Source organism: Microcaecilia unicolor, chromosome 9 (genome assembly GCF_901765095.1).
Source record: "Microcaecilia unicolor chromosome 9, aMicUni1.1, whole genome shotgun sequence".
Lineage (NCBI taxonomy): Eukaryota > Metazoa > Chordata > Amphibia > Gymnophiona > Siphonopidae > Microcaecilia > Microcaecilia unicolor.
Genome location: NC_044039.1, coordinates 164097756 through 164114482, shown reverse-complemented (window position 1 = coordinate 164114482; position 16727 = coordinate 164097756). Strand labels below are relative to the sequence as shown.

General features: G+C 42.8%; 1 protein-coding gene across 6 annotated transcripts in view; it reads left to right on the top strand.

The window, feature by feature from the left end:
• Positions 1-16727, top strand: part of NIN (ninein) — a 213649-nt gene that overhangs the window by 11974 nt on the left and 184948 nt on the right. For all 6 annotated transcript variants that reach the window (XM_030213934.1, XM_030213931.1, XM_030213929.1 and 3 more), the window contains exon 2: positions 1576-1778. In XM_030213934.1, coding sequence (XP_030069794.1) covers positions 1596-1778 — 183 coding nt within the window. In that variant the 5' untranslated portion in view covers positions 1576-1595. The remainder of the gene's footprint in view (positions 1-1575; positions 1779-16727) is intronic.

Genomic DNA, 16727 nt, shown 5'->3' with positions numbered 1-16727 from the left:
CTTCCAAATCCAAGCTTAAGATGAGTTAGTTTGGTATTGTAGTTTTCTCTCTGCCCAACCGGGCTTGCAAACTAATATCTAGATTTACTAAAGCACACCACTTTATCAGTGTGCACAAACACCGTTGAAGTACACTTTTGATAAACAGGTCCTATTACATAAAACGGGCCATGTGGTGATGGTAGTGGTTTTTTTTTTTTTAGTAAATCTAGCCCTGAGGTGATACCTGAGGCATTGTAAGTGATTTGCGTAAGGTCACAAGGAGCATTAGTGGGGTTTGAACCCAGGCTTCCTTGGTTCTTAGCCTGCTGCCTAACTGCTAGACTACTTTAAGAAGTAATTGTTAGCGTTTAACACTTCACTTCTACTAATAACAAAGATTGACATTGATGTTATTTGTGAACAATTTAAACAGTATTGAATACATGTAAAAAAAAAAATTTTGGTTGAGTTACTTATTTAATGTACTGAATGGGCCTCTTTATGGTGATGTCCTGTCAGTCTAGACCACAGAATGAAAGCAATACCCACATGTTGAGTTTGCTTCTTTCTCCTTTTATTCTAATGCTCAATCTCCCTCCCTTCTGTTGCTTACTTTGCCCCAAGCCACCCTGCCCCATTTCTTCCCTTCTCATTGGCTGAACCCCTCTTGAATGCTCCTCTCACCCTATGCTACCAACTCTTGAAGCTCGCTTTGGCTCTCAGTGACTGAATCCAGGGCTTCGGGGGAGGGGGGCAAGATTCCCCAGGCCCGGCCTCCAAGGGGGGTCCAGTGCCAGCAAGGCTTCCGCAGTCGGGCAGAAGGTTCTGCTCCCTCAGTCTGTCTGTCTCCTGCTCCTGTGTTTCAGAACCCGGGTGATTGCATTAACGCAATTAACCGGGTCCCGATAACCTGGGTCCTGGCACACAGGAGCAGAAGAGTGACAGACCGAGGGAGGAGCAGACGCAGAAAGGTAATGGGGAGGGGGGTGGTGGTGGCAGTCCAAGTGAGGCGGGGGGGGGGGGAGTGGTGGCAGTAAGGTGTGGCAGCAGCCTGAGTGGGGGGGGGGGGGTAGCTGTGGCCCGACTCTGTCTTTCGGTGGCTCTGACTGAATCACTCTTGTCCTTTTGACAATCCATGGCAAGAGCATTAAGAGAGTATCTATTCCACTTGGCTCAAATATACCAAGACCTGTGTGGAGTCGTGAGTTGACAGCACAGTGATGAGGCAGATGTTCATGAGGCAGATGTTGCACTTTCACCTATTCCCTCCCAACCCCACCACAGAAGTCTTTGTAGTGGGAGCAGGGGAGGAGACAGAAATAGGCCAGTAGCTGTATTGTGCTCCTGTGTTGATCCTGGGGTGTGTTGCAATCTGAGTTTGCAAAACATTGTCTTAGGGTATGGTGATTCAGATGAAACTTCTCCTCCTGCTTACTGTCATTTCGCCAGCAGCTAGTCATAGATAATGGATGTGGAGCCTGTTTGTGTGAAATTGGGCAGACTGTGTGGGCTTGTGGTCTTCCTCTGCTCTAGCTGTAGTGTACTGTACATTCAGATAAGGAGCTGATGAGTCTCTTTCGTCTTTTACTACAGGCGGGGCAGTGGACTATGGGATGGATGAAGCAGAGCAGGACCAGTATGAGGCCCGTCTCAAGGAGCTGTTCGACAGCTTTGATTCAACAGGCACGGGATCCTTGGGCCAGGAGGAGCTGACTGACCTGTGTCATATGCTTCAGCTGGAGGAAGTTGCCCCCACACTACAACAAACTCTTCTTCAAGACAACCTCTCAGGAAGGGTAAGAGGAATCGGAGGAAGTGCAGGCGTGAGAAGTACTTTCAGGGGAAATTGTAAGCAATAGCACAGTTTAAGTACCTCCTATCAAAGCAGGGATAGTTATGGAGAAAAGGTCATTTAACCAAAAGAGAATTTTTCAACGGAAAAGAGGTACAAAATCTAAAATATTGGCTAAGGCAGTGATTCTCAACCCAGTCCTTAGGGCACACCCAGCCAGTCAGGTTTTCAGGATATCCACAATGAATATACATATTGCAAAATAAAGATCTGGGTTCACAATCTAGAAAGGTAATATTACAAAATCACAACACAGCCAATTACCTACAATATAATTTAAATGATTATAAAACACATTTTATTGGAAATCCCTAAAAAAATAAAACATAAAACAAAAAAACGTCGTGGTTGTTGGAGACGCACTATTTTTCTATGACAAATCTACAAATGTTCACCCATTAATACACAACCAGTCCAGACTGTGAGTCGTCTTGCTGATATCAAATGGCAATCAAGAAGCCAAAAGTATCCATGTGGTCCACTGTGATGATCCCAATTGGCAAGCAAGATATCAAAGCCTCAAATATGTATGCAGTTGATAGTAACTCAAAAGTCTATATGAGTCCACTCTAAAAGGAATTCAAAGACTTGGCAAACGTTTTTGTAGAGTGAAGGAATTGCACATGTGGGGAATATCAAACCAACATCCACCGTGGCAATGTTCAAACCACCCACATTAAATTGCAAAGCTCCAGGCTCAACATAATATCATATTTCTCTCAAGGCGTCCTCAGGAACCGGAGCTGAAACAAAAACATAAAAGGTGCCAAACACTATATCGCCCTCCCTCCACATTATCACAAACCAAAATAAGAATAGTATAAACAATAATAAAAAAAACTTACCAAACATAATGTTGAAAATGCTCAGACCACACTGGAGCGAAACCACTAGGGCAGGCAGCCGCACAGCCACCTGCCTCGAAATCAGGTACCTCCTCCCAGACAGCCTCAGCCTGTAAACCTCAACCTTACAATGACACCCAATCAGCTCTACCATTTGCCATGCATAGATTAACCGCTGTTCTTTTTGAATCAAAACCTGAGAGATATCCCCACCCCTCCGAAGATTGACAAGCAGCAAAACTACAAAATGTAGATCTAAGGGGTTGTGTCCCAATGAATGCCAATGAGACACCAAAGGCGCCTCCACCCAGTTTTAAGTGTAAATTACTTAGATGTTGTGCAATTCTATGCTTGATCGGTCGCACGGTCTGCCCTATGTACTATTTGGCACACGGGGAAACAATGTGTACAATCTGTCCTAGATCGCAGTATAAATTGTTTCTGCGGTATAGTAACCGCTGTGGTTTCAATACACAGCTTACAATACACACAACTGTGGCACTTCCATTGACATTGTCCCTCAATAGGGGGCGCATGATAGTCCCCTGCCCATCATTTCTCTTAAATTAGGACTTAGAGTGTAGGTGAATGCAGAAATCTCCTCTAACTGGGCATGCAGTGATAAAACAGGCCAATACTTCTGAATAACCTGCTTTACTTCATACACTTGGCCAAAATGCGGCAACACACAAGTGACCCTGGAATGGCTATCAAGTTGAACCTTGTGAAATAGCCATGTTTTATTAATGTTAGCAGCCCTCTTAAAGACCTTATGATTAACTCTGTGGGCAAACCCTCTTCTGGAAAACTTTTTTTTTTTTCATATGAACAGTATGAAAGAGAAAAGTAGATTTGTTCTGTGCATAAACGTTTAAGACGTAAAAATTGTCCCACAGGAATGCTCTCTTTGAGATGTCTTGGATGTGCGCTTTGAAAATGTAACAGAGTGTTGCGGTCAGTGGGCTTGCAAAATACCTGGGTAACAAACCTCCCCTAAGTATAACGAACATTGATATCCAAAAAATCAGTTGCATGCCCACCAACTACAACACTAAACTGTATATTGGAATTGCAGGCATTGAGGTAATCCAAAAACTGGTCTAATGCTGAATCTGGACCCATCCAAATAAGCAAGACATAGTCAATGAAACGTTTCCATAATTTAATATATAAACCGTACACAGTGCCGTGCACAAATTTGCGCTCAAAATTCGCCATATAACGACCTGCAACTGTAGCCTCCATGGCAACTCCCTTCACCACATTAAATAATTCTTGGTGATAACAAAGTGTGCCATTTGATTTAACAAATCAATGTGCTGCATAGATAAAGACAACACAAATGATGATCAATCATATAAACAGCTGACTGTTGAGACACATTAGTATATAACTCTCGGACATCAGGTGTTACTAAAATCACATTGAGGCTCATTTTCAAAGCACTTAGCCTCCCAAAGTTCCATAGAAACCTATGGAACTTAGCCTCCCAAAGTGCTTTGAAAATATGCCTCCTAGTCACATTCGCTACATTATACTTGTTCCAACACCTGTAGTACTTGCATGGAATCCCTCACATATGACGGTGCACGTTCAGGTAAGGGGTGCAGAAAAAAGTCAAGGGATTGGGATAGGGGTTCAAAAATTGGATCTCTCTGGACAGCACAAAGATTTGTGAACTTTAGGAACAAAATAAATCACTGGAACCCTAGGATGGTTTCTAATGAAATATTTATATTCCCTGATAGTGATGATGCCTCACTGATGAGCTAACAACATCTGCCGTATGCACATAAGATACTGACCAGTGGGATCAGATGGTAATTGCATATAAAACTGACAAATCACTCAACTGCCTTTGAGTCTCTTGGAGGTAGCGGGACCTATCCTGAATAACCACACCACCCTCTTTACATGAGAGATATCTGCATGCACTGTCTCCGTGCTATGCAAATCTATATCTCGTGCATATTCATTGTGGATATCCTGAAAATCTGACTGGCTAGATGTGTCCTGAGGACCGGGTTGAGAAGTAAGGGAATGGATGCGAAGAGACCAGCCTTAAAGAGTTTGGGGCACAGAGTTGTGAAACACGAAGACTTCACCCCAGTCCAGCATGGGCAACTGCCTAGGGTGCCAAATACCAAGGCCAAAGAGGAACCTGCTCGTATTTGCTTTAGGACAGGGTTTCTCAACCTGGTACTCAGGACACACTAAGTCAGTCTGGTTTCCAGGTATCCATAATGAATGTGCATGAATTAAATTTGTATGTGCTGTCTCCATTGTATGCGAATCTCGCGTTTTCATTGTGAGTGTCCTGAAAATCTGACTGGCTAGGTGTGTCCTGAGGACTGGGTTGAGAGCCGCTGCTTCAAAGGGGCATCTGTGGCACTCTGCTCATCTCCTGAATTTCCAGACTTGGAACTTCAGGTACCAGAGAGAGGGGGTGTCAGTCTGGTCTTACCTGACTGTGCCAAAAAACATTAAGTCCTGTTCTGCCCACACCACTATCCTTTGTGTACCCCAAGTCTAACTTCCTCCTATGTTTTACCCAAGGGCTCTCAGCGAGAGTGGGAAATGAGTCTGTTTTCAGGATCTCTACAACAAATATTTGTCAGAACTGTCTACTTACATTTGGTCTAAAGCCAGACTAATTTGTATCACATGGTGGTTTTGTGAATACTACTACAGTACTTATCCCGCAAGTTACCTAAATTAGTTCAATGCGGTTAACAGACTACAAGAGCCCAGGGAAAATACAACATAGAAGATGCCAATAATATTCAGTCATATTTCCAATACAAATTTCTGAAATAGCCAAGTTTTTAGGTGTTTCCTAAATTGCAGGTAATTAACAGGTGTTTTGATATTCTCAGGAAAATCATTCCACATTTTTGTGGCTTGATAAGAAAAATGGAAATAAAAATCTGTTTATAGTTATACCTAACTGTTTTCATAATAGCATCTGATTCCTTCATCGCAACATCCCTTGGGATGATGGAGAGGACACAAGCCTTATGTACTGTGGAATCTGACCATATAGAATCTTAAACACCATTGTACAAACTTTAAACGTTATATGTGCCTGCATGGGTAGTCAGTGAGCTCTATTATACAAAGGTGAAACCCTATCAAACTTTCTAGCTGAATACAACAATCTCAGGTCTGTAATCTCTTCAATTACAGATCTTCATATCCTACATACAACATACTGCAGTAATCCAACTGACTAATAATTAAAGCCTGTAGGATCACTTTAAATTGATCAATTTCCAAACAATTCTTCACTCTTCTAAGACATCTCGTGCCTAAAAAAACCCCAACTTTTTTAATAAGGCAGCAATTTGATTTTCAAGTACCTCTTACAACTTTCCATAAGACTTATTTTGAGGCTTTATTTCTATTTATTGACCAGACTTGGAGCAATTCACAAAATGTAGCAATAACATAATACAAATGACAAACATGTTATACAACTCCTCCCCAACCCATCTATCCTTCCTCCATCTACTCAATCCCAACCCATAGTATTTAATACACAGCATAGCACTTTCAAATCTTCCATGCTTAACCAGCAAATTTTTCCAGAGAGCATTCCAAACCGAAGATCTTCGTACAGCTTGTAACCACCTGCTGCATACCTGATACCAAAAATGCTGGAAAATAATAATCAGTAATTTTTTATCTAGGCCTATACTTGTAACAATTTCAGCCTTGGGAAGACATGATCAAATTTCTTCAGGCCACTAATAAGGTACCTGGTGGTATCTGTAGCAACTGCAGGCATCAGATATCACTTGGGCAAGCCATAATAAACTACATTGCAGTAATCCAACCTTGATTGTACCAACACATGGGTCAGCTTTTAGATCAGACCTTATCAGATAAGTGTTTAATTATTTAATTTGATTCGCCACTATTCTAGCATCCATTAGTCAGAGTGGTTTACAATAAAATATTATAAAAACAGAAAGAATCCAATACAAAAAATAGGAAAGACCTAACCACCTCATCTGTAGCCACAAAAAGATTGATTTAACCACTGGAAATCTGTGGCCATGTGAATATTGAGTCCTCCATTGTCCTTAAATTTCCTCATCCCTTGTAACTGTAGCAGTCCCACCAACCCCTCTGGTTCATCCAATCCCCTGTTCACTCATTAGTGTCTGTTTCCCCCACATTGAAATGCAGCTGGTGACTTGCCAACCAACCATTCTCCCATATTCTAAGGAGTCCAATCAACTTCCAGCTGCTGACCATCTTCCTTATGCATAGAAGAAAAAACATAGTATCTCACACGGGCTTCAAGTTGATATTGGGGAAAAAAAAAAGACCTATCTGTGCAGCACACCATTCTCCAAATTCCACAGCTGAGAGATCCAATGGACCAGAGCCATACTTTGAGGCCTCATTGTCTAATACAGTTGTAACCATGCAACATCACCCCCCACCCATATAAAAACTCCATAACTGTCTCAACAACAAGGAATGATTTACCTTGTTGAACACAGCAATCAAATCTAACATACCATAACTATTCTTTCCCCATCCAAACATTAAAGCTGTTCATCCAATATCGCCATAAGCTATGCCTCCACCCTTTGTAGTTTCCTAAAACCTGACTAGCCATCCAAACACCAATTCTGTTCTAAGAAATCTTATCAACTGTTCGCCCACCTTTTCTAAAACCTTGCCCAGGAAAGCACATTCAAGACTGGTCAAAAATTAATTAAAGCATCCACTAGGCTACTTGTGGAGGAGTAGCCTAGTGGTTAGTGCAGCAGACTCTGATCCTGGGGAACTGGGTTCGATTCCCACTGCAGTTCCTTGTGACTCTGGGCAAGTCACGTAACCCTCCATTGTCCCAGGTACAAATAAGTACCTCTATATAATATGTAAACCACTTTGAATGTAGTTGGAAAAACCAAAGAAAGGCAGTCTATAAGTCCCTTTCCCTCTTCTTCAATAAGGGGGACCAAACAGGAAGGAAATGTCTTGTAATCGGCTTTATTGCTCAAAATGTCTTACCCAGCTTATCTTCATCAGGAAGTATGAAACAATCCCATTGCCCTTCTGCTACTACCTCTTGAGATACCATAGCCACATGTCCACTCTCTTCCCATCCCAGCAGACTCACAATGCCACAAAAATGTTTCTGAAAAAACTTTTACAAAAGTGGTGTTCCAAAGTTTTCTGATCCGATACCCCCAGGCCTCCTTGGCTGCTGACCTGTCAACGTCCGCACCACCTAAAAAAATTTCTGGTCACAGTTATCCACCTTTCACCCATTTCTTTAGCGTCCCTAAGAGCTTATAACAAAGGCAGACTTGCCTATATTGACTATGAGCTTCCTCGGTGGTATTCACACTCTGCATGACGCATAGCTCTTTAACATCCATAAGTCATCTGAAGACCAAGGAGCCATATTCTGACCTACTTGCCTACTTCTCTTAAATGGGACTAACATCTAAAACTTGTATCTCCTCCCCCTCCCATTCCTTCACTGCCCCTTGTAAATCATTACCTCCATAAACAATTGGCACTGGACTATTGCTTCTCAAAATAACTTTTCATCAGTCTTTGTGAACAAACTTTGCAGGCTTAGGGGATAATTTATTACAGTTTCTCTCATCATGCCACAGCTCTGTAAGGTAAACAACATTATGTTCACTCTATAGTACCTACCAGGTTCAATCTTCCATTTTCAAAAGTCTATGCTTGGCCAAACAAAGATCACATCCAACAATTCCCTCATTCCCCATACATGATTGAACTAGTTAACCTTTTGTGTCAAATTAGCCTCCCTCGTGAAATCAAATAATCCCTCCCTTTTTGCTATTCCCCTTCTCCATCCAAAGAATATTAAAACCTCCAGTATCAACAATTGAGAAAACATCAAATAAACCTCCGTCAACAGCCCTAACAAATCTTCAGATGTAGTCTTAGGTCCTTGTGCTGCCCAAGTATACTATCAGCTCGCCAAGTTTCCCTTTTCCTTCCTACCGTCATCAATAAACATTTGGTTCACTCCCCATCCAAATAGGTATTCACTGAACTGAACAGCCAAAGACTCCCTCACTACCTCCTTCCCCCCCCCCCCCCCCCCGTTTATTTTATCTAGTGTAATGTATGTAATGTAACTCCACATAACCCTCTGGACACAACTGATCCACATTACAATATCTGTCAGTCACACACAAGCTAAGTTCTGATCCACTACCAAATCATGCTGCATTTCCATTCCTCACAGAAGCACACATTTATGAATGCACATCTCATTTCAACTAATTCCTTTGAATTGTGACTGGTTCCAATCACCCTCCCCTCTTCCCCCCCCCCTCCCCCCACAAAAAAATCCTCTCTAATTCCATCAGTATCGGAATTGGCAGACCCATCTCTCACTTCCATCTACCCTATATCTCACCATGCTTTCACTTCTCTTATGATGTCTCCATGGAGAGAGACAACTCGAGTGACCCTCCCCTAACCCTGTCCATCTCAATCACATATCCAGCACAATCCTTATAACTGCTCCTTGGCTAGTTTATTAGTTATTGCTCCTCTTCACCAACCATAAGCCAATCCACAGCTCCAAGTAAACGTCTAGCTAACATGCAATGCAAGAGAGTGCACAAAGGGACATGTCCCTTTTAGCAGTGTACCTGTGGTAGCATGCCACAGGGCTGTTGCTCTTTATGGGCAGTTTTGGCACTGACTTATCACTGGGGTGGAGCTCGCCGGCCTCCAGGTGTCATTGCTGACCTGCAGAACAGTCCAGGCTTAAAACTCTTCTTGAAGAGGAACTGACTTTTATAATAAGTACATAAGTAATGCCACACTGGGAAAAGACCAATGGTCCATCGAGCCCAGCATCCTGTCCACGACAGCGGCCAATCCAGGCCAAGGGCTCCTGCTCTGGCAAGCTTTCCCAAACATACAAACATTCTATACATGTTATTCCTGGAATTGTGGATTTTTCCCAAGTCCATTTAGTAGCGGTTTATGGACTTGTCCTTTAGGAAATCGTCTAACCCCTTTTTAAACTCTGCCAAGCTAACCACCTTCACCATGTTCTCCGGCAACAAATTCCAGAGTTTAATTACGCGTTGGGTGAAGAAAACGTTTCTCCAATTTGTTTTAAATTTACTACACTGTAGTTTCATCGCATGCCCCCTAGTCCTAGTATTTTTGGAAAGCGTGAACAGACGCTTCACATCCACCTGTTCCACTCCACTCATTATTTTATATACCTCTCTCATGTCTCCCCTCAGCCGTCTCTTCTCCAAGCTGAAAAGCCCTAGCCTCCTTAGCCTTTCTTCATAGGGAAGTCGTCCCATTCCCGCTATCATTTTAGTCGCCCTTGGCTATTGTCTACATCTCTGTGCGTATGGGCAACATTTCAAAAAACAATATTGTTATCCAGTTTCTTCTATTATCCCTGTTAAAAGATGCTCTGTCAGCCTATTAGCTTTGTAACTGGAAGGAGGGCTGAACAGAAAGGTGGTGATTGGGAGGTATGGATTTTGACTATATTTTGTTAAGGCCTGCCTGTGTCCTTTTTGCTTTAGGTTTAGTCAATTTTTAGAACGTGTGACTAAAATATTAACTCTTGACTGTAATTTGACTGTGTCTTGTAAAGGCCTGTGTTTAGGTTTAATCAGTGTTTAGAGCATGTGTGACTAAAATAATAACTACTTATTTGATTGTCATTTGTTCTGTATGTGCCATCCATTATCCAGTAAAGCTGATTTTACTTAAAAGCACCTCTATGCTAATGGGTATGCAATGGTCAGTCTTTGTTTGGCAGGTTGACCTACTTAGGCATAATTGAATCTGTCTTCTGAGGAGGTTATTGATGTCTTTTTATTGCATTTGAGGTGAAAAGATCAAAGAACGTGATGTCGTTATATAAAATATATCTCAGTCGGGGTAGGAGCCTTATTATTAATGTACTGTGAGGGGTTTATGTGACTTCCTTCCCATGGGAGGGAGCAGGTCCCCTTGAGTAGGGTGGGGAGGGGGGCTTTGGGTTGGAAAGGGATACTTAGCTGACACGTTTGTCTTGCTCCCATTTGTGAGGGAGAGCATTAAGAAGCTAACCAGCTTATTTTCGAAAGAGAAAGACGCCCATATTTCGACCCAAATCGGGAGATGGGCATCCGTTTTCCGTGGGCGCCCAAATCGGTATAATCAAAACCCGATTTTTGGCGTCCTCAACTGCAGTCCGTCACGGAGACAAACAAAGATCACTGGGGCGTGTCGGAGGCGTGGCGAAGGCAGGACTGGGGCGTGGTTATCGGCCGAGGAGAGATGGGCGTCTTTAGCTGATAATCGAAACAAGAAGGGCGTTTTTGACGAGAATTTGGTCCACTTTATTTGGACCCCTTTTTTTTCAGGTCCAAGTCCCAAAAAAGTGCTCCAACTGACCAGATGACCACCGGAGGGAATCGGGCATGACCTCCCCTGACTCCCCCAGTGGTCACTAACCCCCTCCCACCAACAAAAACCCACTTTACAAACTTTTTTCCCAGCCTGTATGCCAGCCTCAAATGCCGTACCCACCTCCATGACAGCAGAATGTGTTCTATCCTCTGACAGCCTTTCCCTGGTTCTGATGTGGGTCTCGGGTGAGTGTGACACCTTTTCTGTTAAGGGCACTGCAGAGTCACATCAGCAATGCATTGTGGTGGGTGTAGGGTATTGGGCTTTGTGATTCCACTAGCTTGTGTTAAATGCTCACAGTGTTGGTAGTTGGTAGGCTCTACTCCCGTGGTGCTTTTCCCTCTGCTTACTGGGTCAGAGTGTGCCCTGTTTTGTTTCCGGTAGTCCATGAGGTAGAGGCCACTTGTGTAAGACACTTTTAGATCCCTTTCATGTGTTAGCCACGTTACAGCACTTAGTTCTTACCTTGAATGCTGCTGAAAGAGGGCATTGTACACCATTCTGCCAGCTCGGACCTACTGCTAATCTCAGTACCAGCGAGACTCGTTGCCAGTGGGGCACAACTTCTGATCTGCAGTTAACTGTGAGTAAAGGTGCTTATTCAAATAAAGGACGTTTTCAGCGAGATTAGTCTTCAGGTGTCAACTGCTTTGCCAAGGTTATACACCAGCAACAAGTCCTGTCCCTGGAGCACTTTTAGTGGGTACTAGAGTGCACTTCAGGCAGGCAGACCCAGGCCCATCCCCCCCCCCCACCCGTAACACTTGTGGTGGTAAATGGGAGGCCTCTAAAACCCACTGTACCCACATGTAGTTGCCCCCTTCACCCCTAAGAGCTATGATAGTGTTGTACATTTGTCCCTCCCACGACCAAATGGCTTGGATTGGGACGTTTCTGAGCTGGGCGTTTTTAGTTCCATTTATCGCTTAAAAAAAAAATGCCCGTCTCATAAGGGACCAAATCCATGGCATTTGGTCCGTCCAAACCGTATTTTTGAAGCGAAAGATGGACGCCCATTTTTTTCGATAATACGGTCTGTCCCGCCTCTTCACATACCCGTTTTCGGACATAGACGCCCATGGAAATGGGCGTTCGCATTCGATTATGCCCCTCCACGTGTAACTTTCGGGAGGGGGGCAGTCGTAGGTTTTGTATGGGGTTGGTTTTGGTTATTAGGGGGGGGGGGCGAATAAGAATGTGGAAGGTATCTGGATGTTTTGGGGGGAGCACTCAGGTTGTGGGCTGTGCTTCACGTTCAATTTCACTCAAGTGGGGCTCAATTTGGGAGTGGGTAATTCAGTTAAATAAGATGTGTGGTGAATATTATAGATGACTGTCCTTATGTTAATCAACATTACAATCTTTTGCCTGGGTTTTGATGCCTGGTTGTACCTGTATTATCGTTCTCTTGTTACCAATTTATTTTATTCATAAAAAAGCAGTTGAAACATAAAATATATCTCGGTTTAATTTACAAGTCAGCATAGCAAACTTAATTTTTTTTTGTAATCATGTATTTCAATATTTACTGGCTTTGGCAAAGTATTTGCTGCATTACCTAAATGAAAATGCCAAAGCACGGTACAATATTAAAATACAGCACACATAAATAAGTAGTTGATCATTAACATTTAAATATAATAAGATCTTTAAAACTAAACTAACATAGGGCCCTTTTACAAAGGCATACTAACATTTTGTAGCGTGTGCGTTAAATTTTTATGCTCTAAAAGCTAGCATGCTTTGTAAAAAAAACCCAAAGTAACATAGCTGGGTTACATGAAACCTTAATTTTACTCTATAGCAAAAGCCTGCTCGGATTTTTATAATTTAAACAACAAAAGGTGTAGCCATACTAAATTACAGCCCTTCTTTTTTTTACCCTAAGATAAAGTACATTAATATTAAAATGTAGGAATAAGATCAAGAGGAAGTGATTTGAAGAGGAAACGGGCCAGCATTTAGTGATTTGTTTTTTTCCTTAGTATTTTCATGTTATATATTAACAGTAGTATCAGTGGTCCATGTCCATAGTCAAGTCAGGGTTTCAGGCCTGTGCAGGAAACCAAGCCAAACATGAAGCTGTGTTTCATTTGAGGTTGTCATAGAATCACAGGTAAACAGAACATTCTTTATCATGTATATACTAGCTGCTGGCATCAAAGTGGCCTTATGTAAGAGGAATTGTTGGCATTTCTCATTTTACCTGCCATGTGTTTGTGCATTGTATTTATATTTGCTAAAGTGGCTTTGAAAGGCACTGCCTGCTTTGTCCGAGAATTTACAGCTCAACAAGACTTGTGCTGGCTCTTGTAATTGATGTTTGCCATTGAGTGCTTAATAGCATAAATTCATGGCATGCAACTGGCTGTTTACTTAGTGTCCCCTGGATAGACCGAAGAAGAACATACACAGCAAGTGTTGTTGGATTTGAGGTACATGGTGACTGTTGAGAGGAATTTTTGGTGTAACACAGGGAGCTCTTGTTTACCATCTTTTCCGTAAATGCCCTTCTCCCTCTTGCATTTTAGGTGCTTTATGTTTCTCTTGCTGTTGGCATGACCCATTTGTAGTGTTATGAAAAACATATTTAGATGGGGCACGTTTGGAGTGTGATTCTTTGCAGTCTCAGAATCTGTATATTTTTCATATACAGCTATTGAAAACATGACAAATGGAGTTATCTGTACCAACGATTATGCAATAAAGCACCAGCTTTGTGTTAGATCCTGACCAAAATTGGCCGCTTGATTTCAGCCAAAATTGAAGACGAAAACAAATGTGGCCCTGCCTACTACCCGACCAAAAAGTGCATCCCTTGTGAACCCCCCGCCCCCCCCCCCACCATGGCAGCCCCCTCCTGAGCCAGCCATGTTGTTGGTGAGTAGTGGGTGCAGGAGCTATCATAAGTACATAAGTAATACCATACTGGGAAAAGACCAAGGGTCCATCGAGCCCAGCATCCTGTCCACGACAGCGGCCAATCCAGGCCAAGGGCACCTGGCAAGCTTCCCAAACGTACAAACATTCTATACATGTTATTCCTGGAATTTTGGATTTTTCCAAGTCCGTTTAGTAGCGGTTTATGGACTTGTCCTTTAGGAAACCGTCCAACCCCTTTTTAAACTCTGCTAAGCTAACCGCCTTCACCACTTTCTCCGGCAACGAATTCCAGAGTTTAATTGCACGTTGGGTGAAGAAAACTTTTCTTCGATTTGTTTTAAATTTACTACACTAGTTTCATCGCATGCCCCTTAGTCCTAGTATTTTTGGAAAGCGTGAACAGAGGCTTCACATCCACCTGTTCCACGCCACTCATTATTTTATATACCTCTATCATGTCTCCCCTCAGCCGTCTCTTCTCCAAGCTGTATAGCCCTAGCCTCCTTAGTCTTTCTTCATAGGGAAGTCGTCCCATCCCCGCTATCATTTTAGTTGCCCTTCGCTGCACCTTTTCCAATTCTACTATATCTTTCTTGAGATGCGGCGACCAGAATTGAACACAATACTCAAGGTGCGGTCGCACCATGGAGCGATACAACGGCATTATAACATCCTCACACCTGTTTTCCATACCTTTCCTAATAATACCCAACATTCTATTCGCTTTCTTAGCTGCAGCAGCACACTGAGCAGAAGGTTTCAGTGTGTTATCGACGACGACACCCAGATCCCTTTCTTGGTCCGTAACTCCTAACGTGGAACCTTGCATGACGTAGCTATAATTCGGGTTCTTTTTTCCCACATGCATCACCTTGCAGTTGCTCACATTAAACATCATCTGCCATTTAGCCGCCCAGTCTCGTAAGGTCCTCTTGTAATTTTTCACAATCCTGTCGTGATTTAACGACTTTGAATAACTTTGTGTCATCAGCAAATTTAATTACCTCGCTAGTTACTCCCATCTCTAAATCATTTATAAATATATTAAAAAGCAGCGGTCCTAGCACGGACCCCTGAGGAACCCCACTAACTACCCTTCTCCATTGTGAATACTGCCCATTTAACCCCACTCTCTGTTTCCTATCCTTCAACCAGTTTTTAATCCACAATAGGACATTTCCTCCTATCCCATGACCCTCCAATTTCCTCTGTAGCCTTTCCTGAGGTACCTTGTCAAACGCCTTTTGAAAATCCAGATACACAATATCAACCGACTCCCCTTTGTCCACATGTTTGTTCACTCCTTCAAAGAATTGAAGTAAATTGGTCAGGCAAGATTTCCCCACACAAAAGCCATGCTGACTTGGTCTCAGTAATCCATGTCCTCGGATGTGCTCTGTAATTTTGTTTTTAATAATAGCCTCTACCATTTTCCCAGGCACCGACGTCAGACTCACCGGTCTATAATTTCCCGGATCTCCCCTGGAGCCTTTTTTAAAAATGGGCGTTACATTGGCCACCCTCCAATCTTCCGGTACCACGCTCGATTTTAAGGATAAGTTGCATATCACTAGCAGTAGCTCCGCAAGCTCGTTTTTCAGTTCTATCAGTACTCTAGGATGAATACCATCCAGTCCAGGAGATTTGCTACTCTTCAGTTTGCCGAACTGCCCCATTACGTCCTCCAGGTTTACCGTGAAGTCAGTAAGTTTCTCCGACTCGTCCGCTTGAAATACCATTTCCGACACCGGTATCCCACCCAAATCTTCCTCGGTGAAGACTGAAGCAAAGAATTCATTCAGTCTCTCCGCTACGTCTTTGTCTTCCTTGATCGCCCCTTTTACCCCTCGGTCATCCAGCGGCCCAACCGATTCTTTTGCCGGCTTCCTGCTTTTAATATACCGAAAAAAAATTTTACTATGTTTTTTTGCCTCTAATGCTATCTTTTTTTCATACTCCCTCTTGGCCTTCTTAATCTGCGCCTTGCATTTGCTTTGACACTCCTTATGCTGTTTCTTGTTATTTTCAGACGGTTCCTTCTTCCATTTTCTGAAGGCGTTTCTTTTAGCCCTAATAGCTTCCTTCACCTCACTTTTCAACCACGCCGGCTGTCTTTTGGACTTCCGTCTTTCTTTTCTAATTTGCGGAATATGTATGGCCTGGGCCTCCAGGATGGTATTTTTGAACAGCGTCCAAGCCTGTTGTACAGTTTTTACTCTCTCAGTTGCCCCCCTAAGTTTTTTTTTTACCGTTCTTCTCATTTTGTCATAGTCTCCTTTTTTAAAGTTAAACGCTAACGTATTTGACTTTCTGTGTACAGTTACTTCAAGGTTGATGTCAAAACTGATCATATTATGGTCACTGTTATCAAGCGGCCCCAGTACCATAACGTCCCTCACCAGATCATGCGCTCCACTAAGGACCAAGTCTAGAATTTTTCCTTCTCTCGTCGGCTCCTGCACCAGTTGCTCCATAAAGCTGTCCTTGATTTCATCAAGGAATTGTATCTCTGTAGCGTGTCCCGATGTTACATTTACCCAGTCTATATTTGGATAATTGAAGTCACCCATTATTATCACATTGCCCATTTTGTTCGCGTCTCTGATTTCTTTTATCATTTCTGTGTCTACCTGCTCATCCTGGCGAGGCGGACGGTAGTACACTCCTATCACCATTTTTTTCCCATTTATACATGGAATTTCAACCCACAGTGATTCAAAGGT